At 51.0% G+C, this 24,843-nt stretch overlaps 1 protein-coding gene across 4 annotated transcripts in view; it reads right to left on the reverse strand.

Annotated features, from left to right (window-relative positions):
• Nucleotides 1-24,843, reverse strand: part of CSTPP1 (centriolar satellite-associated tubulin polyglutamylase complex regulator 1) — a 572,416-nt gene that overhangs the window by 206,918 nt on the left and 340,655 nt on the right. For all 4 annotated transcript variants that reach the window (XM_085646635.1, XM_085646636.1, XM_085646637.1 and 1 more), the window contains one exon: nt 4,264-4,348. In XM_085646635.1, the coding sequence (XP_085502761.1) occupies nt 4,264-4,348 (85 nt within the window). The remainder of the gene's footprint in view (nt 1-4,263; nt 4,349-24,843) is intronic.

Consider the following 24,843-nt stretch of genomic DNA (forward strand, 5'->3'; position numbering starts at 1 on the left):
GAGACAGGGAGGAGATAGAGAGAGATGCTGGGAGGGTCTTCAGAGAGACAGGGAGGAGACAGAGAGATGACTGCTGGGAGGGTCTTCAGAGAGACAGGGAGGAGATAGAGAGAGATGCTGGGAGGGTCTTCAGAGAGACAGCGAGGAGACAGAGAGATGACTGCTGAAAGCTTCTTCAGAGAGACAGGGAGGAGAAAGAGAGAGATGACTGCTGGGAGGGTCTTCAGAGAGATAGCGAGGAGACAGAGATAGATTACTGCTAGGAGGGTCTTCAGAGAGACAGGGAGGAGACAGCGAGAGATGACTGCTGGAAGGGTCTTCAGAGAGACAGGGAAGAGACAGCGAGAGATGACTGCTGGGGGGGTCTTCAGAGAGACAGGGAGGAGACAGAGAGAGATGACTGCTGGGAGGGTCTTCAGAGAGACAGGGAGGAGACAGAGAGAGATGACTGCTGGGAGAGTCTTCAGAGAGACAGGGAGGAGACAGAGAGAGATGACTGCTGGGAGGGTCTTCAGAGAGACAGGGAGGAGACAGAGAGAGATGACTGCTGGGAGGGTCTTCAGAGAGACAGGGAGGAGACAGAGAGAGATGACTGCTGGGAGGGCCTTCAGAGAGACAGGGAGGAGACAGAGAGATGACTGCTGGGAGGGTCTTCAGAGAGACAGGGAGGAGACAGAGAGAGATGACTGCTGGAAGGTTCTTCAGGGACACAGGGAGGAGACAGAGAGAGAGGACTGCTGGGAGGGTCTTCAGAGAGACAGGGAGGAGATAGAGAGAGATGCTGGGAGGGTCTTCAGAGAGACAGGGAGGAGACAGAGAGATGACTGCTGGGAGGGTCTTCAGAGAGACAGGGAGGAGATAGAGAGAGATGCTGGGAGGGTCTTCAGAGAGACAGCGAGGAGACAGAGAGATGACTGCTGAAAGCTTCTTCAGAGAGACAGGGAGGAGAAAGAGAGAGATGACTGCTGGGAGGGTCTTCAAGGACACAGGGAGGAGACAGAGAGAGATGACTGCTGGGAGGGTCTTCAGAGAGACAGGGAGGAGACAGCGAGAGATGACTGCTGGGAGGGTCTTCAAGGACACAGGGAGGAGACAGAGATAGATTACTGCTAGGAGGGTCTTCAGAGAGACAGGGAGGAGACAGCGAGAGATGACTGCTGGAAGGGTCTTCAGAGAGACAGGGAAGAGACAGCGAGAGATGACTGCTGGGGGGGTCTTCAGAGAGACAGGGAGGAGACAGAGAGAGATGCTGGGAGGGTCTTCAGAGAGACAGCGAGGAGACAGAGAGATGACTGCTGAAAGCTTCTTCAGAGAGACAGGGAGGAGAAAGAGAGAGATGACTGCTGGGAGGGTCTTCAAGGACACAGGGAGGAGACAGAGAGAGATGACTGCTGGGAGGCTCTTGAGAGACACAGGGAGGAGACAGAGAGAGATGACTGCTGGGAGGGTCTTCAGAGAGACAGGGAGGAGACAGAGAGAGATGACTGCTGGAAGGGTCTTCAGAGAGACAGGGAGGAGACAGAGAGTGATGACTGCTGGGAAGGTCTTCAGAAAGACAGGGAGTAGACAGAGAGAGATTACTGCTGGGAGTCTCTTGAGAGACACAGGGAGGTCCGTGTGTTTGCATGAACACGAGTGGGCAATGTGTGTGCATGAACACGAGTGGGCAATGTGTGTGCATGGACACGAGTGGGTAATGTAGGTGTGCATGGACACAAGCAGGCACTGTATGTGCATGGGCACAAGTTGGCAATGTATGTGCGCATGGCCGGAAGTGGACAATGTAGGTGTGCATGGACACAATGGGTGATGTGAGTGTGTGCATTAACACAAGTGAGCAATGAGGTGTGCATGGACACAAGTTGGCAGTGCGGTGTGCATGGACACACATGGGCAATGTGGGTTTGCATGGATACAAGTGGGCAGTGTGTGTGTGTGTGTGTGAATGAACACAAGTGGGTAATGTGTGTCTACATGGATGCCAATGAGCAATGTGTGTGTGCATGGACACAAGTTGGCAATATATGTGTGAATGGACCGAAGTGGACAATGTAGGTGTGCATGGACACAAGTGGGTGATGTGGGTGTGTGCATGAACACAAGTGGGCGATGTGGTGTACATGGACACAAGTTGGCAGTGCGATGTGCATGGACACACGTGGGCAATGTGGGTGTGCATGGACACAAGTGGGCAGTGTGTGTGTGTGTGTGTGTGTGTGTGTGTGTGTGTGTGTGTGAATGAACACACGTGGGTAATGTATGTCTGCATGGATGCCAGTGGGTAATATGTGTGTGCAGGGAAACAAATGGGCAGTGTGAGCATACATGCACACAAGTTGGCAGTGTAGTGTGCATGGACACAACTGGGCAGTGTGGTGTGCATGGACACAAGTGGGCAATGTGTGTGTACAGGGACACAAGTGGGCAATGTGTGTGTACAGGGACACAACTGGGCAGTGTGGTGTGCATTGACACAACTGGGCAGTGTGGTGGGCATGGACACAAGTGGGCAATGTGGGTGTGCATGGAGACAAGTGGCCAGTGTTAGGGCAGCGTGTCTGGCACAGGTGAACAGTGTTGGTAATTGTGGACATGAGTAAGCAGTGTGGGCATGCATGGACACAAGTGCTCAGTGTGGGCATGCAGGTCACAAAGGGCCATTGTGGACCTGTGTGATCACAAGTGAGCAGTGTGAGCGTGCATGGACACAAGTGGGTACTGTGGTCACAAGTGGACAATGGACAGTGCATGCGTGCGTGGACCAGAGTGGGTTGTGTGAACATGTCTGGTCACTAGTGAACAATGTGGGTCTGCTTGGTCACATGTTGGCAGTACGGGCATGTCAGGACACTAGTGAGCAGTGTGGGTCTGTCTGGTCACAAGTGGGCAGTATGGGCATATCAGGACACTAGTGAGCATTGTGGGTCTGCCTGGTCACAAGTAGGCAGTATGGGCATGTGAGGCCAGGAGTGGGCAATGCGGGTCTGCCTGGTCACAAGTGGGCAGTATGGGTATGTCAGGACACAAGTAGGCAGTGCGGGTCTGCCTGGTCACAAGTGGGAAGTATGGGCATGTCAGGACACTAGTGGGCAGTGCGGGTCTGCCTGGTCACAAGTTGGCAGTATGGGCATGTCTGGTGACTAGTGAACAGTGTGGGTCTGCTTGGTCACAAGTGGGCAGCATGGGCTTGTCAGGACACTAGTGAGCTGTGTGGGTCTGCCTGGTCACAAGTGGGCAGTATGGGCATGTCATGACGCAAGTGAGCAGTGTGGGTCTGCCTGGTCACAAGTGGACAGTATTGGCATGTCAGGCCAGGAGTGGGCAGTGTGTGTCTGCCTGGTCACAAGTGGGCAGTATGGGCATGTCAGGACACAAGTAGGCAGTGCGGGTCTGCCTGGTCACAAGTCGGCAGTATGGGCATGTCAGGACACTAGTGGGCAGTGCGGGTCTGCCTTGTCACAAGTCGGCAGTATGGGCATGTCTGGTCACTAGTGAACAGTGTGGGTCTGCTTGGTAACTAGTGGGCAGTATGGCCATGTCAGGCCATCAGCGGGCAGTGTGGGTCTGCCTGGACACGCAGTATGGGCATGTCAGGCCAGGAGAGGGCAGTGCGGGTCTGCCTGGACACGCAGTATGGCCATGTCAGGACACTAGTAAGCAGTGTGGGTCTGCCTGGTCACAAGTGGGCAGTATGGGCATGTCAGGACACGAGTGGGCAGTGCGGGTCTGCCTGTCCACAAGTGGGCAGCATGGGCATACCAGGACACGAATGGGCAGTGTGGGTCTGCTTGGTCACAAGTGGGCAGTATGGGCATATCAGGACACTTGTGAGCAGTGCGGGTCTGCCTGGTCACAAGTGGGCAGTATGGGCATATCAGGACACTTGTGAGCAGTGCGGGTCTGCCTGGTCACAAGTGGGCAGTATGCTCATGTCAGGACAGTAGTGGGGAGTGCAGGTCTGCCTGGTCACAAGTGGGCCGTATGGGCATGTCAGGACATGAGTGGGCAGTGCGGGTTTGCCTGGTCACAAGTGGGCAGTATGGGCATGTCAGGACACGAGTTGGCAGTGCGTGTCTGCCTGGTCACAAGTGGCCGTATGGGCATGTCAGGCCAAGAGTGGGCAGTGCGGGTCTGCCTGGCCACAAGTAGGCAGTATGGGCATGTCAGGCCAGGAGTGGGCAGTGCGTGTCTGCCTGGTCACAAGTGGGCAGTGTACGCATGCATGGACACCTATGGGGTTGAGTCACAATAAACCGGTCTCACCTGGCTGCCTTTTGAGTGACGTCCACGGGGAAGTCCGGGCACAGCAGCTGCAGCAAGGAGTGGTACTCGGCGGCCGTCAGCAGATCTAAAGAGAAAAGAGGTCAGTGGAGGGAAGGAAAGTTGCATTGCTCTTCAGCTGATCACAGACATGGCCACTGGGGGGCGACAGTACTTCACGAGATGCTATCAGCCACAGAAATGTTAGATAATGGCCTGATGACTGTCTACACTGTAGAGGTGGGTGAAGTCGAAAATTGTTCCTGTGAAATATTAGGTATTCTCCTAAAAAACATAGGTGAGAATCAGGGGCGGTGGGTGAGATTTTAAAGTGGTGGGGCGCAAACGAATCAGCAAACAGCACCGTAGCGAGCGAGCGCAGCGAGCGAGCCCGAACCCCAAAAGGGGGGTTTGGTGGGGTTACCCCCCCCAAGAAAATTTTGGAAAAAAAGAAGAAAAAGCGTGCATTTTCAAGCAAATTTGAGAAAGCAGGAAGGTTAATAAAGCAATTGTGAAAGTGCAGTTATTACATTAATAGATGGCATAACATAGGTAGCTGCTTATTGAGAATTACCACAGAGCTTCATACATTCGGTCCTATTATGCTCAGGTGCTGAATTCAGACTATAAGACTCATGGAAATCTCAGCTCTAAGAGTAGATGTGTCCAACATAGTTCCAGGAGGGCCAAATCCACGCCAGATTTTCAGGATAAAATAAGTGTCGGTAGAATTAATCTAAATGCTACTCATTTACATACTAATTAGATATTTTGAATCTGTGATGATGGATCCGGCTCTCCTGGACCCCTGCTTTAGAAAATGGCAATTTTGTGTAACGTGTGTTGCTTTTTGCTGCACCCTAAAATGGATACCTTAGCTACCGTTAGGGAAGCGCCAGCCTCAAATCAGAGATAACATCTAATAGAAAAACATAATAGTAAAGGGTACACTTATTTAAAGAGACAGCATGCATTTTACACAGGGCCGTCAGACAGAAGGGGCTTTTGATTTAGGACTGTACTTTACAAGGCCCTTCGTTGCTGCTTCAAATGTATACATTATAAAAACAGGTCTTGCTTGCTTTTGTGGCATAATCGCAACATGGCAGATAATGGCGGCCGCCTATAAATGGCACCATATATTAGTGTAGCCTTCAAACTTACATAATTCATTTCTAGTCTGAACGACATGGTCATGCTGCCGGAAAACCATCTTACTGCCTGATTTTACTGTCTTTATGATTACCAAAAGCACACGGTACTCCTCTGTGAAGGAAGATTTCAAATGGAGTCCCATCTCTGCTCCCAGAACCCTCGGAATATTTGTGTTGAGTGTCAAGCAATGAAACGTTAGTTGGCATGGTGCTTCAACATAAAACAAAACCAGCATTTGTCACTATGTTTCTGGCGTTTAGCACTAGGAAAGAATAGAGCAAAAACTGGAAACCCAGTGGGATTATCCTGCTAAAAATGTCATCTCCCAGACCCTTGTGTGTTAAAAAAAAACAGTAATAAATACATAAAAGACTTTAGAAAAATTGTCTGACAGAAAAATAAAATTTAAAGTCCTCCTTCCCCTGCTTTGTTTATCATGTCTGTATGGTGGCCAAAAGCATCTCAAAGTAATTTCCTCTGGCTCATTACATTTAATTAAATGCTGCAGGAGGTGCTCAATATTTAGTATAAAGGCAGAAAAAAATGGATGAGGACGCAATAACCTTCATGTGAAGAAAAAAAGAAAATTAGAACAACCCATACGCTGGCGAGGCATTGTGCATTTTTGTTTCCAATCGCCACCGTGCAGAGATGCACATGGAAAAAATTGCCCACCAAGCATATAGTTCTACTCATGTCCATCCGTTTGAAGTATAAAGCCGAAAATAAAACAAACAAACACTCAAAGAAAAATGTTCGTCATTCCATATAAAACATGTAAGAAAAACAAAGAAATTATACATATGAATCAATTGCCGCCATGAGACTCACTGAATCAAAGGGCATAGCGAAAATCCTCCTGTTCCCGACTCGCGCAAACTCGTGTCAATATCCAAACATTGCATTACATGTTGCCGGCCTACATTTTAAAAAATTCATTATAGCAGCCAAATGCAATTCCTATCACGTGCATTGTGCGCAGCATTCAGTGAAGTTTCCAATGTGGCGTACAGCTCGATAGCCTGGTCACATTAAAAAATACAGGCAAGTACCGCAACATGAAATGCGATGCTTGGATATTGACATGAGTCAAAAGGGCCATGTGAGCCAACACCAAAGTGTCTTCGAACGTTACGTAAACTACTGCTGTGGAGTGGCATGTAAAAGGCTTAGTGAATCAGGAATACAACACCCAGAATGCAGCAGAATGCAATAGGTAAATCCAGGGCCGGAGTTCAACACGAGATAGAAGACAACCAATCCCAGGTTCAAAAGTCAAAGGATTGAAAGCCAATGGGCTCAATGACTCAAAACAATGCCTACCACCCAAGCATAAACAAAAACGCCAAATTAACAAGTCCCACACTCAATCCAAAGACAGATGGCATACATTCAATCAAAGACCACGCGTAAGAAGAACCAATACCTCAGAAACCCACGGACAAACCGCAACTTTGAACGCTCCGGAAGAAACACCTTGCTGCAATAAAAAAAAAACATGAACTGGAGTCACTCTTGTCTGAGTATCTGTTAAGGAGTGCAGACATTAAAGACCATCTGTCTGGTTCAGAAGGGTGTGCCTGATTCCCGCTCAAATATCCTGTTCCCAACATAAAAACACTTGTCTAGGAGGAACATTCTTCTATTTCCAGAAAACATAAAATTTGGAAAGGCCCTAAGGACCAGTCTTTAAACATACTGACTGATTTCAACTGTTTAGTTCTGGTCCCACTCAATATATGTCCACAGGCACACATTTGCACTTTCGAAAGCTCAAGATAAATATATAGGTAATGAAATGGTCTGTGGTAAAAAAAAAAAGACAATATTAATTACACCTGGGGTGCGGTATAATAGCTTGGGAGTGGAAAGGGATATACGGTGTGGGAAATGTAAGTGAAGGTGACAGAGGGGAGAAACAGATATGGAAAAACATTACAAAAATCCCTGACCACCAACATTCCTATGGTCTAAGGCTCACAATAAATACAAGCGAACATTTCCGACATGGTTTTTATGCAATAGCACACCTGTCCATCCCTCAATAGCCTAACAACAATCTGCCCAATATTGCAACACTTGTTCAGTTAATTGTTTTTCAACATGTCACATGAGTAGACGAGGGGAAAGAATAAGCTGGGAAATATCGAGTCTTTTTGTATTTTCTTACCATTGAATAAAAGTCTCCTAAAAACGAGTACAAATAACTGAATGCAAAATCAAAGTGCTGTCATTTCTCATAAGTCCGGAAAAATATGTTTTCGTTAAAATTATTTTATGTACTGCAAGGTTACAAAGTCCGTTCTCTGGTCAGTCCATGATTTTTTTAAAAACTGCCTTTGTAATAGGTAATCTAACCACAGTCGCGGCACTCGCGGCACGCAATTCTCGGGGGCGGGGGTTGGGGTTTAATGTAAAATAAAAAACTTGACTTACCTGATCCCGATCCCGCGCGTGCCACCTCTGCGTCCAGTTCCTGGGTCGGTTCGGACTCCGGAGCAGGAGAAGGTCTGGGCAAGTCCGTCTGCAGCAGGAACAACTTCAGACTGCGCGGCAGGTGTCTGCAGCGTCTGGATTGGCTGGCGCCACTGGATTCATTGGCTAGGGCACAGATACGGCCCGCCCACTAGGAGACCGGGGGGCTGCGACGGCCTCTCGGGTCCCCCCTCCCTCGCTCTCCTACTGAACCTATACTAGTGGCTGACAATGCGCATGTTCTGGCTGGTCACAACCTAAACCCGAGCATGCGCACTACGTTCTGCTATCAGATACAGTGACTGTCTGTCACTCAAACCTTGTTGAGTGCTGCTGCAGCCCCGCCCCCACCCCCACCCCCTTCAGCGGCCGATTGCCGCGCATGTTTAGAATAGTAGCGTCTGCCGTCTTTTATCAGCGGCAGCACGAGAGTGGTGCTTGCACGAATTAGGGCGATGTGTCTAGTGGGGCTACGCCCCAGCGCCCCAATGGACGCACCGCGGCTGGTGAGAATATAATTGAAGCATGGAAATACTTTGCATTTAAAAGTCACGCAAGATATTAGCCAGTGTTTGATTTGTAAAAAGAAAATAAGTGCCAGGAGCCTTGTTAGGAGGCCACTGCAGCTTGCCCCTCCCATTGCCACTGCCAGCGCCGCCAATGACAAAAGAAACACAACTGCCAATTATCACACTTAAAAAAGTGTGACAATTCAGGCGATTCCAGGGCCCAAAGCTATCAGAATGGCTTTTAGCCACTTTTAATGTATATTCAATTTCTATACAACTGTAGTTGTGCTCATCTCCAAATAAGATAAACTACGCCATCATGTGGCAGACTGTCATAAGTGCCCGCGTTGACAATTAACTGCAGGTCCCGAGCACCGGGGACCACTGGCTCAAATTAAGCACTGATATTAGCAGGAGAAGGATTCGAACAGATAGTGCATCGCAGCTGCAACACATCTCACTCTGAAGGCTCCTGCACGGTTGGACACAGAGCCCTTAGGAATCAGATCGTGACAGTGGGCATATCTCTACTTCAAATCATGTTAGTGTGGATCGAAGGAACCCATTCTACAGAAGGGGAGGAAGGTGGGAGGGTTGGGAATCTGCAGTTCAACAGAATATCCACCAGAAAGAGCGTTACTGAAGGGAAGTACGTTCTTCGGATTGATACTACACCAGCAGTGGTGCACCGTGAACATGTGTGAACTGACGTGTCTGTTGCATCCTGGCAGGTATCAAGCACAGGCCCTCTGGCCACCATCCATGTAGTAGCCGCTTTGGCTCTAGTGGAAAGAGCCCGCAGTCCGTCCAGAGGCTGCGTATTAGTCACACCCTGGCTAGGACCGTACACAAAGGCGAAGATCTTCACACAAAGGAAAATCCATCAAAGTAACATCCGTCTGGAGATGGTCATGGTCCCCAGCGAAGCCCACAAAGAGCTGATCACACCCTCGCCCGCTCTTCCTCCTTGCATGGACGAAGAGGACGAAGGAACAATGATAGGGCAGTCAATCACCCTGGAAAGGAATTACAACAGTTGAGAGGGATGGGAGAACATTGTCAGGGCAGTCTATCACCCTGGAAAGGAATTACTACCTTTGAGAGGGACGGGAGAACATCGTCGGGGCAGTCTAGCACCCAGGAAAGGCCAGTCTATCACCCTGGAAAGGCACTACGACCTTTGGGAGGAATGGGTAGTGTGTGTGCTGGGAGCACTAGACCGCTCCATCAGCACCACGCGCTACTTTGGGAGGAAGCTTGAAGGCTGTGAACTGCTGCAGCTCAATTTCCAAGCATGGAGGTGCGAGTTGTGCAGGGTCGGGTGCAGGACCCTTGATCCTTCCAAAGAGGCAGCAGAATCGGAGGACAGACGCTCATGGCTACATGTTCTGCATAGCACACTCTCCTGTCCAATCTGAAGCCACTAGGATGGTTTGTGCCCAGTCGTTCGTGATCTTCTGCAGAACTTTGGGCAGGATAGGTACAGGCGGGAAGGTGTACTGGAGTCTCGAGCTCCAGTCACAATGAAAGGCACCTCCAAACAAACACTGTCTTGGAAACACCAATGCACAAAAATGTGGACGCTGCACGTTCTTGGTAGTGGTGAAAACTGAGTCAGGGCTCTCCCCATTCTGAATGTTACCCTGTACCACCATGAAGTATAGTAGCAATTATGATGCATCTGTTACGACCGTTAGCTCTGGGTGGGGCAGACACAGGGGTCTGCCAACGGTCCAATTGCGGTCCAGCAGCCACCACTCCAGATTCCTGGCATTTTCCTCTGACATCTGAATGGATTCTGAGAGATCCCCTTTGGGCTCAGCTGAAGAAGACTTCAGGTCCCACTGCAGAGCCCACATATGCTACCTGGAGTGGCCCAGTAGCAGGATGCAGGCGACCAAGAAGCCCCAGAGCCACTCTCACTGAGACCCAGGTCATTGATTGAAATATTGGGATCATAGCCCGAGCGCCGTGAACGTGCTGAGGCGGAAGACTCCAATGAAAGAATGCCTCTGTGAAGTAGTCGGGTGCGCTGATGGGGAATGCCAGCGATGTCAAGAGATTGGCCCTCATCTGGAGATGGACCACACCAGCCAGTTTGAGCTCACCTTCAGCAACCAGTCGTCGAGGTAGGGAAATGCTTTTATTTACAACCTCCAAAGATGGAAAGTGACCAATACCACCACTTTCATGGACATCCAAGGGGAGGTGGTGAGGCCGGAAGGGAGCACAGAGAACTGAAAGTGCTTGTGGACGACTTGGAACTCAAGTAGCGTTTGTGGGACTGCATGACGAGAATATGGATATGGCACCCTGCAGATCCACCGCCACCATCCAGTCGCCTGCATCCAAGGCTTGGACCAAAGTGAGCATCTTGAGCTTGTCCTTGAGGAAGAAGTTGATCGGTGTTAGAATTGGGGGTCTCTGCTTGGCATAGGTAGGTACTTGTGACAAGCAGGGACCCTCTCCTCTAGTCAGGGTAAGGGGTTACACTCTTAAAATAACCCCCGCTCACCCTCTAGGTAGCTTGACGCGAGCAGACAAGGCTTATCTCAGAGCGTTATAGGTTAAGCATTTGTGACCACATACAGTAACTCAGGGACAACACCACAAATGGACTCCACACTTGGATTATCAAAAATAAGTATTTATATTAGGCTTAGCACCAGACCAAATAACGATAAAAAAAGGCCCACAGTACTATTAGCAATAAGCAGTTCTTTGTTACAGCGTTTAAAAGTTCTGTGCCCTTCGTTCTTCTTAGTTCGGCCCGTACGGGGATGAATTGGCCTACAGAATGAGTCTGTAAGCGCTGCGGACGCTCCGGTGCGAAGCATACACCCTACGTGCGAACGTACACAGTACCTTAGTCTTGGAGAGTTTGTCACGGACGCTGCGGTGAAAGCAAAGCATTGTACGCTGCAATGTCCTCCTTTCGCGGTGCAAGCTTACAGCTTGTTGGGGCCCTGAGTCGCGTTGCTTGAGGGGACAGGACGTTGTACGGTACTTTGGTTCGTTGCGGCGTACGAGCCGTACTGTGGGAGCAGCTCTCAGTCTTTGGCTGCAATGCGGAGCGTACGTACGGTGTGTACTCCCTCCTTCGATGCGAACGGCAGCCTTGACTTCAGCGCAGGGTGCGGGTCGTACCCATCAAGATAGTTTGATGAAGCGCAGCGTTGTACGCGGCGAAGTCAGCCAGTCACGGTGCGATCTACGGATCGTAGGACACGTTGTTCGAGGCAGACAGGCGGGTACGGTGCGTTGCTGGATACGATTTGGCAGTACGAAGCGTACACAGCTCCCTGCCTCGGAAAATGCTAAAAACAGCGTTTTTAGCAGCAGATTGCGAGGCAGATGAAGTCCACTGGTCCTGGGACTTTGTTCAGGGGGCAAGCTCACTCACAAGCCCTTGGAGATCTTGAAGCACAAGTTGAAGTAAAGTTTCTTTGTAGTCTTTCTCCTCTCCTTTCAGCAGCAAGGCAACCACTGCAGGCCAGTCCCCCAGGTCAGGGACAGTACTCCTCCTTACAGCTTTCCCAGTTCCTTCTCCTCAGGCAGAGGTTCTTCTTGTCAAGCAGGATCTAGTTTCTTGGGAGCAGGGTCCCAATACTTATAGTTCAATTCTTTTGTTCTTGCAGGCCAGGGGGCCTTTGCCCAGTTCAACCCAGTTCTGGAATACTTTGTTTACTGGACCGTGGCTTCTCCTTTCAGTGTGCAGGGGGTGGAGCCAGCATTGTGGTGGAAAGGCACAGCCCTATTCAGAGTGCATGTGTACTCCTCCCACCCATCTATATGTAATCTCTCTTTTCACCACCGGGCTGCCCCAGCCTGGCTCCTGGAATTCCCCAGCCCTGTCACTCACAGAAACCAGACAGCAGATACACATCATAGCAGAGGCGGGCTGAAATGGTTAGGCAAGCAAATACCAGCTTTCTAAAAGTGGTATTTGCAAACACAGAATATTAAAATAAACTTTACTAAAAGATGTATTTTATTATTCTGAGTTCAGGCATACTAAACTCGATTTTCTACCATGTTCCCTGGGTCTGTTAGGATCATAGAATGTAACAATTCTGACAGCCCATTCTGGCCTATGGAGAACAGGTAGACTTACAATACTGAAAAACGAAAATGGCTGTAATTCACTATTAGGACATGCCACACACATCAGGGCTTGTCCTACCTTATGCTACAATGCACCCTGCCCTTGGGCCTACCATAGGGGTGACTAACATGTAGTTAAGGGAAGGTTTAGGGACTGGCAAGTGGGTGCACTTGCCCAGTCAGCATGACAGTACCAGACTGCACGCAGGTTCTGCAATGGCAGACCTTAGACACATTTTACTAGGCCACTTCTGTGGGTGGCACAACCAGTGCTGCAAGCCCACCAGCAGCATTTGCATTTACAAACCCTGGGCACTCCTGGTGCACTTTATGGGGGTCTGATAGTAAACCAAATAAGCCAATCATGGAATCCAACCAACATATACATTTTAAATAGGGAGCACTTGCACTCTGGCACTGGTTGGCAGCGGCACAGTGCTTTGAGCAGCCAACACCAGCAAAAACATGAGGCACAGCGAGACAAAAAGTGGAAGGGAGACTCACGCCAAGGTGCCAGGTCTAACAATCGGGCAAAGTTCGAAAATAGGATGAAGTCCTCTGACCTTGTTTGGCACCAGAAAGTAACAAGAGTAGCAACCAGTCTTGACTTCTGATGCCTGCACCCCTCCCCAAAAGAACTTGAACTCCTTGTTGGAGAACAGACAAGAGATCCTGCAGAAGCCGTGGTGTGGGTGGAATGTTTGGAGGGGTGGAAAGGACGGGTTATACGATTTGAAGCCCTCATTTGTCTGATGTGATGCTTCAAAGGTAGTAACGCATGTAGCCTCCGAGCGGGTGACTGTGCCGCCGAGGGCAAAGTAAAAGGGTTTTTCAGGTACAGCGGTAGAGGGGGCAATGGATTGGGTAGTTTGGTGCCCCATGGGGGCCTGGATACTTCTGGAAGGATCACCGACCTCTGCCTTGAAAGACGAGAGAGGTCTGTTGTTGCTGAGGCAAGGTTTGATGTGGCCTTGGAATAAAACCTTCTCTGAAGCCTTGAAAGGGGTATTACTGCTGGAAAATGAATGAATGAATGAATTAACCAGGCATGGCTACTTCAAGGTGTGTCCCGGAGATAGAAGCAGAGTCAAATATATGAAACTGGCATATAAATGAGTAGAAAACAGGTGGGTTTTTACAGCTTTCCTGAAAGATGGTTCATGCAGAGTGGCACGCATGGTATAAGGCAGCCAGGCCCATTCAGTGCTGGTGAAGACCTTGAGGGAACGGCTTCCCAGTAGGGCGAAACCTGGGAACAGAAGCCAGCAAGGCAGAGGCAGAAAGAAGGATGGCGAGGGATGGTAGTGCGTGATCCTGCTGGTCTGTGATCCAGAATGGGACACCATTGGCGGTCATGTGTCTGGGTGTAAAACCTGGAAACAGACTGGGTAGGTCACTTTGTATTCATCGATCAGTCAGTCAAACATTTATCAAGCACTGCAAATCACCCGTGAGGGCCTCGCGGCGCTGGAGATGTCGGCTGCTTCCTGGTGGATTGTTCATTCAAACAGCCAGGTCTTGAGTTCCTCAGATGGGGGGGTGAAGCCTCGACGCCAGTCGATCAGTCCCGACTGACGGACAGGTAAGAAGTTACCCCAGGTGAAGAGGGCGCGGGAGCCCTACTGTGAATATTGTGGTGACAGACACTTCGAGGTGACGTCTTGCTCCACGTTTGGCATCCAGAGACCCTGCACAGAGAGGACTGAGCGCCGAGACCACCCTCCGGCGCCGGAGATGGACTCCCGACTGAGGGCATTATGTGGGAGTGTATGACTGCTTTTGGGGACCCATCAACCGTGAGATATTTATGCAGATGAGACGCGATGATGTTAAACACTCGGTGCTGTAGGAAGATGGAAAGAGTGAGTGGTTTCCATGGGAACGCCTCGGAATGTCTGCTCGACTTGGCGCTTTATTGGGGGGGCCGGGCGCCTGCGCATCTGGTGGGATGTGAAGAAGAAAGCGATGGAATGAAACATATGCAGTTTTTTTTAAACCCTAATCAGCACTGGACGTGCAAGCCTATTATCCCTTGTATATTGTATTTTAATGAACTGTGCAGTTAATCGGGATCTAAATGTATGGTTAATATGGCTCGTTATATATTTTAAGAAGCATATTTTTCACTTACCATATCCAGACATCCGAAACAAACACGAAACACACAACCTTCAAACGGAAATCTTAAAATTCGCCCAAGCCACAGTCCCAAAAGATCAAAAACAGGCAGAGAAACTGAAAGAACAGGCAAGTGCATGAGGCATTAAACACACAACCTTTAGATGCAAGGCTTACATAATCTCAAAGCGGAGAGGTGAAACAAACACACAACATGCAACCATAAAACATACCTCAGCCAGGCACCCACACCGGATGCCCTAGACACAAAACAGAGTGACAGCTTTCAAACACAAACCTTATACAACATCTCACCCACACGCCTCAAACAGACAGGTGCAGCCAACATCAAACACACAGCTTTCAAACACAAACCGTATACAACATCTCACCCACACGCCTCAAACAGACAGGTGCAGCCAACATCAAACACACAGCTTTCAAACACAAACCTTCCACAACATCTCACCCACACGCCTCAAACAGACAGGTGCAGCAAACACTAAACACACAGCTTTCAGACACAAACCTTATACAACATCTCAACCACACGCCTCAAACAGACAGGTGCAGCAAACACTAAACACACAGCTTTCAAACACAAACCTTTTACAACATCTCACCCACACACCTCAAACAGACAGGTGCAGCAAACACTAAACACACAGCTTTCAGACACAAACCTTATACAACATCTCACCCACACGCCTCAAACAGACAGGTGCAGCAAACACTAAACACACAGCTTTCAGACACAAACCTTATACAACATCTCAACCACACGCCTCAAACAGACAGGTGCAGCAAACACTAAACACACAGCTTTCAAACACAAACCTTTTACAACATCTCACCAACACGCCTCAAAACAGACAGGTGCAGCAAACACTAAACACACAGCTTTCAGACACAAACCTTATACAACATCTCACCCACACGCCTCAAACAGACAGGTGCAGCCAACACTACACACACAGCTTTCAAACTCAAACCTTATACAACATCTCACCAACACGCCTCAAAACAGACAGGAGCAGCAAACACTAAACACACAGCTTTTAGACACAAACCTTATACAACATCTCGCCCACACGCCTCAAACAGACAGGTGCAGCAAACACTAAACACACAGCTTTTAGACACAAACCTTATACAACATCTCGCCCACACGCCTCAAACAGACAGGTGCAGCAAACACTTAACACACAGCTTTCAGACACAAACCTTATACAACATCTCAACCACACGCCTCAAACAGACAGGTGCAGCAAACACTAAACACACAGCTTTCAAACACAAACCTTTTACAACATCTCACCCACACGCCTCAAACAGACAGGTGCAGCAAACACTTAACACACAGCTTTTAGACACAAACCTTATACAACATCTCGCCCACACGCCTCAAACAGACAGGTGCAGCAAACACTAAACACACAGCTTTTAGACACAAACCTTATACAACATCTCACCCACACACCTCAAACAGACAGGTGCAGCCAACACTAGACACACAGCTTTCAAACACAAACCTTTTACAACATCTCACCAACACGCCTCAAAACAGACAGGTGCAGCAAACACTAAACACACAGCTTTTAGACACAAACCTTATACAACATCTCAACCACACACCTCAAACAGACAGGTGCAGCAAACACTTAACACACAGCTTTTAGACACAAACCTTATACAACATCTCAACCACACACCTCAAACAGACAGGTGCAGCAAACACTAAACACACAGCTTTCAGACACAAACCTTACAAATACCCCACAAAAACCGACAGGTCAAGCAAACATCAAACACACAGCTTTCAGACACAAACCTTACAAATACCCCACAAAACCCGACAGGTACAGCAAACATCAAACACACCGCTTTCAAACACAAACCTTCCACAACATCTCACCCACACACCTCAAAGAGACAGGTGCAGCAAACACAAAACAGAGTGACAGCTTTCAAACACAAACCTTCCACAACATCTCACCCGCACACCTCAAAGAGACCGGTGCAGCAAACACAAAACAGAGTGACAGCTTTGTAACACAAATCTTTCACAACATCTCACCCACACACCTCAAAGAGACAGGCGCAGCAAAAACAAAACAGAGTGACAGCTTTCAAACACAAACCTTCCACAACATGTCACCCACACACCTCAAAGAGACAGGTGCAGCAAACACAAAACAGAGTGACAGCTTGTGAGAAAGTGGCTCTGTGTATACTGTTCCTTAATAGGTACAGGGTGTACAGAGTCCACAGACCCCAAGGGTTTGACAGAGGCTAAAGTTAGATATAACCTTACTCTCTAAAGTGGTAGCTTGGTCGAGCAGTAAGGCAGTATCAGAGGACAGTGTAAAGCATTTGTTGTACACACTCAGTCAGCAAATGGTCTCACACACTCAATAACTGAACTCTAGGCCAATGGTTTATATATAAAAAATATATGCTTGTTTTATTTTAGAACCAACAATTGGAATTAAAATATACTTTCTCAGAATGAGATGCTTTATATAAATACTTTTTGCAATATGCAATTGACTTTTGTAAACAGTTACAAGTGGTTGCAATAGGCAACACTATTTTAAACACAATAATGCATTAAGTTTAATGGAAGGTTCATGTTATTTGCCACAGATTACTTTTAGGATTACTTTTGGAATTCCAGGACTGGATCCTAGATTCAGTCCTGGGTCAGTACTTAGAATCAAGTGATGAAAGTCGACTTAATTACTGTGATGATTTTTAAACAATATTTAGCTATTTTAAAAGTTGACACTTAGAAAATATTTAATAGAAAACAGTCAATGATTCCCTATGGCAGAAAATGCAAGTTACAGGTATAGTGTGTTCTCGCTACTTTTGTAATCCAGTACTGGGTGCCTAGACTCAGAACTGGGACCTTTATCCAAAACAGGTAAGCAATTACGTTTTCAGATATTATACGATATTTAAAGAATATTTAAAGATTGCAGAAATTGACACTTAGAAGAAATTTCACAGAAAAACAGTCAATGATTTCCTATGGGAGAAAATTGGGTTACTGGAAAGTACAGTTGTAAGTATTTTTCAGAGATAGTGCTGGGCACCAAGATCCAGCACTAGGAGCTCACCTAAGAGCAGGTGAGTAATTTCGTTTTCGTTACTCGGCTGATTTTTGGTGAATATTTTAAGATTTGAAAAGTCCACACTTAGAAGAAATTTCAGGAAAAAGCCAGTCAATGTTACCCTATGAAGAAAATAGAGTTATCGGTTTAAAGGTAAGTACTTGACTGGCAGAGTTGAGGTTCTGGGCATAGACTCAGGGGTCCCCCAGGGTCAGGTAGGTACAGTTGGTTCACCCTCAGCGACTCTAGGGCGGCCGAGTGCAGAGAGAGTTAGGCCCAATGTTATCCTACGAGGGATAGGGGGGCCTTGGTTGGTGGCTGCTGACTGGCAAGCCACGCAGCTGTGGGAGCTGGGCTCCTGGTCACTTACTCAGGGCAAGTGGGGAAGTAGGTAGGTGTAGAGGTTTCACTGCCAGGGCCACTCGGGCGGCTGGGTGCAGGAAATCTCCGGTTTGGAAAAAGACTGCAAGCTCGGGGACGAGGATTCTTCAGGTGCCACCACCACTTCGAGAGGTAAGTTGGGTAGTTGGAGGATAGGTAGGTACCCCGGGATTGGGCACAGGGGGCCGTGGGGCGCCGCGTGCAGGGGTGCCTTTTGGTGTCGGGAAATCTTACCCTCTGTTGATCGCGGTTGGGGGGGCACCTTGTTCTGAGGCTGCAGGCTCCTTCAGGAGTGTCGAGGGAGGTCCTTGGGTGCCGTACTCGGGGTCACAGTCGCCGTGGGGTCGTCCTCGTGGTCTTTGTCCACTCCGGCACTGGCCAGGCTTGGCTGGTGCAGAGTGTGCTGGGTTTGCGGCTCCGGGCTGCTGCCAGAGATTAGAGGTAGGTTTTGAGTAGAGCCTTTACTCATGGGAGTCCCAGGGGCTAAGAGCCAAAAGGTATCCAGGTCCTCCGGGGTTTGTGAGGTTGCTGGCCACAAGAGATGCCGGGTTGGAGCAGGAGTACGTTCGAGGGTCGACAGGCCGGTAGGGCTGGGGCCAAAGCAGTTGGTGTCTTCCTCTTTTTAGCAGCTGCAGGGCAGGTCTTCTTTCTTCTTGCTCTTCTTTGTAGTTTTTAATCTGGAATCTGGGGAAGGAAGGTTCAGGGTGCCCAAAAATACTAGATTTAGGGGCGTTACAGGTAGGTGAAGGGCAGGGGCCAATGGGTCCCTGTCCTGGGGTGGGTACACCCCCTATCCTGCCTCTCTCCTGTGGGAGGGGGACAGGAGCCTAGTCCCGATTGGGCAGGGCTTCCCATCTTCAAGATGGCGAGAGCCCGGAGATGTGCTTCATCTCGCCTTCCCCACCTGAGGGGTGGGGTTGGCAGGCTGGCACATCCCCTGTCCTTATTTGGGGTTTCCGGCCAAGCTTCCCGCCAGAGTGGGGGGTTGCAGTGGCCTGGGGAAGCTCACAGAGGCGGCATGCCTTTGAAGCTTCCCCCTGCCCATCCTGGGGGAGGAGATTTAGCACCTCGCCCAGGATGTGCATTGTTGCAGACCCAGGAGAACAGGGGCTCTCCTACCCAGGGGTCCAGCAACATGTCTGCTGTGTGGCAGCATAGGCAGCCTCAGAACAGACGTGGATTGTAGGTTTAGGTTTCAGGGGGCCTCTCTAAGATGCCCTCTGTGGTGCTTGGTACATTAAATCACACACTGGCAACAGTGTGGATTTAATGTGCTGAGCAGTTTGAAACCAAACTTCTCAGTCTTCAGTGCTGCCATTATGGTGCTGTGGAGTTCGTGTTTGACGAGCTCCCAGCACCATATACTCTTAGCTGGCAGCACTGCACTTACAGGACCCAGGAATGGACCTGGGTACTGTAGGGGCACAGGGCTCCTGCCTCTGTGCCCACACCACTGGCATAGTGCACCCAGCTAGAAGGGTGTCTGATATATGCCAGGGCAGTAGGTGGTGGGCATGGCACACAGGGATGAGTGCCATGTCGACTCTGTTTTGTCCTGCACCCAGACACTCAGCCTGCAAGGGCAGTGGGTGTGTGTGTGTGTGTGTGTGTGTGTGTCAGGGTACAGGGCCTCCAAGGGTGGCACAATGAGTGCTGCAGCCCTTAGAGGCCTTCCCTGGTCACAAGGCCCTGGGTACCTAGGGTACCATTTACCAGGGGCTGACATGTGGCCAGGGTTTGCCAATTTGGGTTTGGGCTGTTAGGCAGTTTTTAGGGAAGGAACACAGGCCCTGGGCACCTGATTGGAAGGAGCCCAGGGCACAACAAGGAAAAGTGCATCAGCTATTAGGCAAAAAGGGGGGGGGGGGGTTACTGCAACAGCAACACACTTTCTTACACAGCTTTCAAACACAAACCTTCCACAACATCTCTCCCACACACCTAAAACAGACAGGTGCAGCAAACACTAAACACACAGCTTTCAGACATAAACTTTAAAACGTAACTCACCCAGACCCCCAAAGGTACAAGGGAGACAAAGCGCCCGACCATCGTCTCAGCATCGGACATCAGACAATGACCCAAAGAGCACAAGCTTTAGGAGCCCCCCCCCCCCATCCTCCAGCCTCGGTACAGGTCAGCTGAGAACATCTGGTCAGAGCCGCCGAGTGACAGCACAGCACTGACCCCTACCTGCAAGGGTGCCAGAGGCCCCATGTGGAGACTATCAGGGTGTATTAAACAGACACAGAGCCCTCCCACCTCAGCAGACGGGTCTGTCCTGTTGGTGAATATGGACCCCCTGCCCATCCTTCCTACTCAGTGCAACGAAGCGAGCAAAACAGGCGCTTAGGCGACTTTTGTTTGGATATAAATGCACCATAGAACTGACAGACACGCTGACGCATAAATGTGCGTTTCCTTCAGTGTTTTAAGGCCACTTACAACACTATGTACGGGCCATGACTCGGGGACAGCGCCAACCTATGTACAACAGAGTATTCCAAAGGCCAGCGCTGCTATGAGCAGCCACGGATATTCTCGGACATGTTCACTGCCGTTAAATGGTTTTAAAGGGGAACGCCTCTCTTGTTTGGCGTTAAGTAAAGCCTTCTTTTCGAAACTTTCATCTTCGAAACAAACTCTTCTCTTTACTTAGCGCTCCTCAGCTTCAATGCCATGCTAGCGCTGACCAGTCACTTTCTAGAGCGCTACTTGTCACCCGGGGGGTATCCAGGCGCTCACAGGTCCAGTGGTCCAGTCCAAGAGCCGGGTCTTCAGTGATTTTCAGAACCCTGGTAGGGAAGGGGAGTACCGGAGGAGTAGAGGGAGGTGGTTCCACGCCTTTGCCTCGACGTAGGAGGAGCATCCACCGCTTCGGCAGATACGGGTGATCGCAGCAGCGCAAGGGAGGCGGAGCGGAGGTGTCTAGTGGGCTGGTGGAAATTCAGACAGTGGTTCATCGCTTCGGCTTCGGCAGATACGGGTGATCGCAGCAGCGCAAGGGAGGCGGAGCGGAGGTGTCTAGTGGGCTGGTGGAAATTCAGACAGTGGTTCATCGCTTCGGCTTTGGCAGATACGGGTGATCGCAGCAGCGCAAGGGAGGTGGAGCAGAGGTGTCTAGTGGGCTGGTGGAAGTTCAGACAGTGGTCCACCGCTTCGGCAGATACAGGGGTGATCGCAGTAGCGCAAGAGAGGCGGAGCGGAGGTGTCTAGTGGGCTGGTGGAAATTCAGACAGTGGTCCACTGCTTCGGCAGATACAGGGGTGATCGCAGCAGCGCAAGAGAGGCGGGGCGGAGGTGTCTAGTGGGCTGGTGAAAGTTCAGACAGTGGTACATAGCTTTGGCAGATACGGGGGTGATCGCAGCAGCGCAAGGGAGGCGGAGCGGAGGTGTCAGTGGGCTGGTGGAAGTTCAGACAGTGGCCCACCGCTTCAGCAGATACGGGGGTGATCGCAGCAGCACAAGGGAGGCGGAGCGGAGGTGTCTAGTGGGCTGGTGGAAGTTCAGACAGTGGTTCATTGCTTCGGCTTTGGCAGATACGGGTGATCGCAGCAGCGCAAGGGAGGCGGAGCGGAGATGTCTAGTGGGCTAGTGGAAGTTCAGACAGTGGTCCATCGCTTCAGCTTTGGCAGATACGGGTGATCGCAGCAGCGCAAGGGAGGTGGAGCGGAGGTGTCTAGTGGGCTGGTGGAAGTTCAGACAGTGGTCCACCGCTTCGGCTTCGGCAGATACGGGTGTTCGCAGCAGCGCAAGGGAGGCGGAGCGGAGGTGTCTAGTGGGCTGGTGGAAGTTCAGACAGTGGTCCACCGCTTCGGCAGAGACGGGGGTGATCGCAGCAGCGCAAGGAAGGCGGAGCGGAGGTGTCAGTGGGCTGGTGGAAGTTCAGACAGTGGTCCACCGCTTCAGCAGATACGGGGATGATCGCAGCAGCGCAAGGGAGGCGGAGCGGAGGTGTCTAGTGGGCTGGTGGAAGTTCAGACAGTGGTCCAGCGCTTCGGCTTCGACAGATACGGGGGTGATCGCAGCAGCACAAGGGAGGCGGAGCGGAGATGTCTAGTGGGCTGGTGGAAGTTCAGACAGTGGTCCACCGCTTCAGCAGATACAGGGGTGATCGCAGCAGCACAAGGGAGGCGGAGCGGAGGTGTCTAGTGGGCTGGTGGAAGTTCAGACAGTGGTCCAGCGCTTCGGCTTCGGCAGATATGGGGGTGATCGCAGCAGCGCAAGGGAGGCGGAGCGGAGATGTCTACTGGGCTGGTGAAAGTTCAGACAGTGGTCCATAGCTTTGGCAGATACGGGGGTGATCGCAGCAGCGCAAGGGAGGCGGAGTGGAGGTGTCTAGTGGGCTGGTGAAAGTTCAGACAGTGGTCCATAGCTTTGGCAGATACGGGGGTGATCGCAGCAGCATAAGGGAGGCAGAGTGGAGGTGTCTAGTGGGCTGGTGGAAGTTCAGACAGTGGTCCACCGCTTCGGCAGATACGGGGGTGATCACAGCAGCGCAAGGGAGGCGGAGCGGAGGTGTCTAGTGGGCTGGTGGAAGTTCAGACAGTGGTCCACCGCTTCAGCAGATACAGGGGTGATCGCAGCAGCGCAAGGGAGGCGGAGTGGAGGTGTCTAGTGGGCTGGTGGAAGTTCAGACAGTGGTCCATAGCTTTGGCAGATATGGGGGTGATTGCAGCAGCGTAAGGGAGGCAGAGCGGAGGTGTCTAGTGGGCTGGTGGAAGTTCAGACAGTGGTCCAGCGCTTCGGCTTCGACAGATACGGGGGTGATCGCAGCAGCGCAAGGGAGGCGGAGCGGAGATGTCTACTGGGCTGGTGAAAGTTCAGACAGTGGTACATAGCTTTGGCAGATATAGGGGTGATCGCAGCAGCGTAAGGGAGGCAGAGCGGAGGTGTCTAGTGGGCTGGTGGAAGTTCAGACAATGGTCCACCGCTTCGGCAGATACGGGGGTGATCGCAGCAGCGCAAGAGAGGCGGGGCAGAGGTGTCTAGTGGGCTGGTGGAAGTTCAGACAGTGGTCCAGCGCTTCGGCTTCGACAGATACGGGGGTGATCGCAGCAGCGCAAGGGAGGCGGAGCGGAGATGTCTACTGGGCTGGTGAAAGTTCAGACAGTGGTACATAGCTTTGGCAGATATAGGGGTGATCGCAGCAGCGTAAGGGAGGCAGAGCGGAGGTGTCTAGTGGGCTGGTGGAAGTTCAGACAATGGTCCACCGCTTCGGCAGATACGGGGGTGATCACAGCAGCGCAAGGGAGGCGGAGCAGAGGTGTCTAGTGGGCTGCAGGAAGTTCAGACAGTGGTCCACCGCTTCAGCAGGTACAGGGGTGATCGCAGCAGCGCAAGGGAGGCGGAGTGGAGGTGTCTAGTGGGCTGGTGGAAGTTTAGACAGTGGTCCATAGCTTTGGCAGATACGGGGGTGATCGCAGCAGCGTAAAGGAGGCAGAGCGGAGGTGTCTAGTGGGCTGGTGGAAGTTCAGACAGTGGTCAACCGCTTCGGCAGATACGGGGGTGATTGCAGCAGCGCAAGGGAGGCAGAGCGGAGGTGTCTAGTGGGCTGGTGGAAGTTCAGACAGTGGCCCACCGCTTCGGCAGATATGAGTGATCGCAGCAGCGCAATGGAGGCGGAGCGGAGGTGTCTAGAGGGCTGGTGAAAGTTCAGACTGTGGTCCATTGCTTCGGCTTTGGCAGATACGGGTGATCGCAGCAGCACAAGGGAGGCGGAGCAGAGATGTCTAGTGGGCTGGTGGAAGTTCAGACAGTGGTTCACCACTTCGGCAGATACAGGTGATTGCAGCAGCGCAAGGGAGGCGGAGCGGAGGTGTCTAGAGGGCTGGTGGAAGTTCAGACAGTGGTTCACTGCTTCGGCTTTGGCAGATACGGGTGATCGCAGCAGCGCAAGGGAGGCGGAGCGGAGGTGTCTAGAGGGCTGGTGAAAGTTCAGACAGTGGTCCACAGCTTCGGCTTTTGCAGATACGGGTGATCGCAACAGCGCAAGGGAGGCGGAGCGGAGGTGTCTAGTGGGCTGGTGGAAGTTCAGACAGTGGCCCACTGCTTCGGCAGATACGGGGGTGATCGCAGCAGCGCAAGAGAGGCGGGGCGGAGGTGTCTAGTGGGCTGGTGGAAGTACAGACAGTGGTCCAGCGCTTCGGCTTCGGCAGATATGGGGGTGATCGCAGCAGCGCAAGGGAGGCGGAGCGGAGATGTCTACTGGGCTGGTGGAAGTTCAGACAGTGGTTCACCGCTTCGGCAGATAAGGGTGATCGCAGCAGCGAAAGGGAGGCGGAGCAGAGGTGTCTAGTGGGCTGGTGGAAGTTCAGACAGTGGTTCACTGCTTCGGCTTCGGCAGATACCGGTGATCGCAGCAGCAAAAGGGAGGTGGAGCGGAGGTGTCTAGTGGGCTGGTGGAAGTTCAGACAGTGGTCCACCGCTTCGGCAGATACAGGGGTGATCGCAGCAGTGCAAGGGAGGCGGAGTGGAGATGTCTAGTGGGCTGGGGAAGTTCAGACAGTGGTCCACCGCTTCGGCAGATACGGGGGTGATCGCAACAGTGCAAGAGAGGCGGAGCGGAGGTGTCTAGTGGGCTGGTGGAAGTTCAGACAGTGGTCCACCGCTTCAGCAGATACAGGGGTGACCGCAGCAGTGCAAGGGAGGCGGAGTGGAGATGTCTAATGGGCTGGGGAAGTTCAGACAGTGGTCCACCGCTTCGGCAGATACGGGGGTGATCG

Source organism: Triturus cristatus, chromosome 3_1 (genome assembly GCF_964204655.1).
Source record: "Triturus cristatus chromosome 3_1, aTriCri1.1, whole genome shotgun sequence".
In the NCBI taxonomy this organism is placed as follows: Eukaryota; Metazoa; Chordata; class Amphibia; order Caudata; family Salamandridae; genus Triturus; species Triturus cristatus.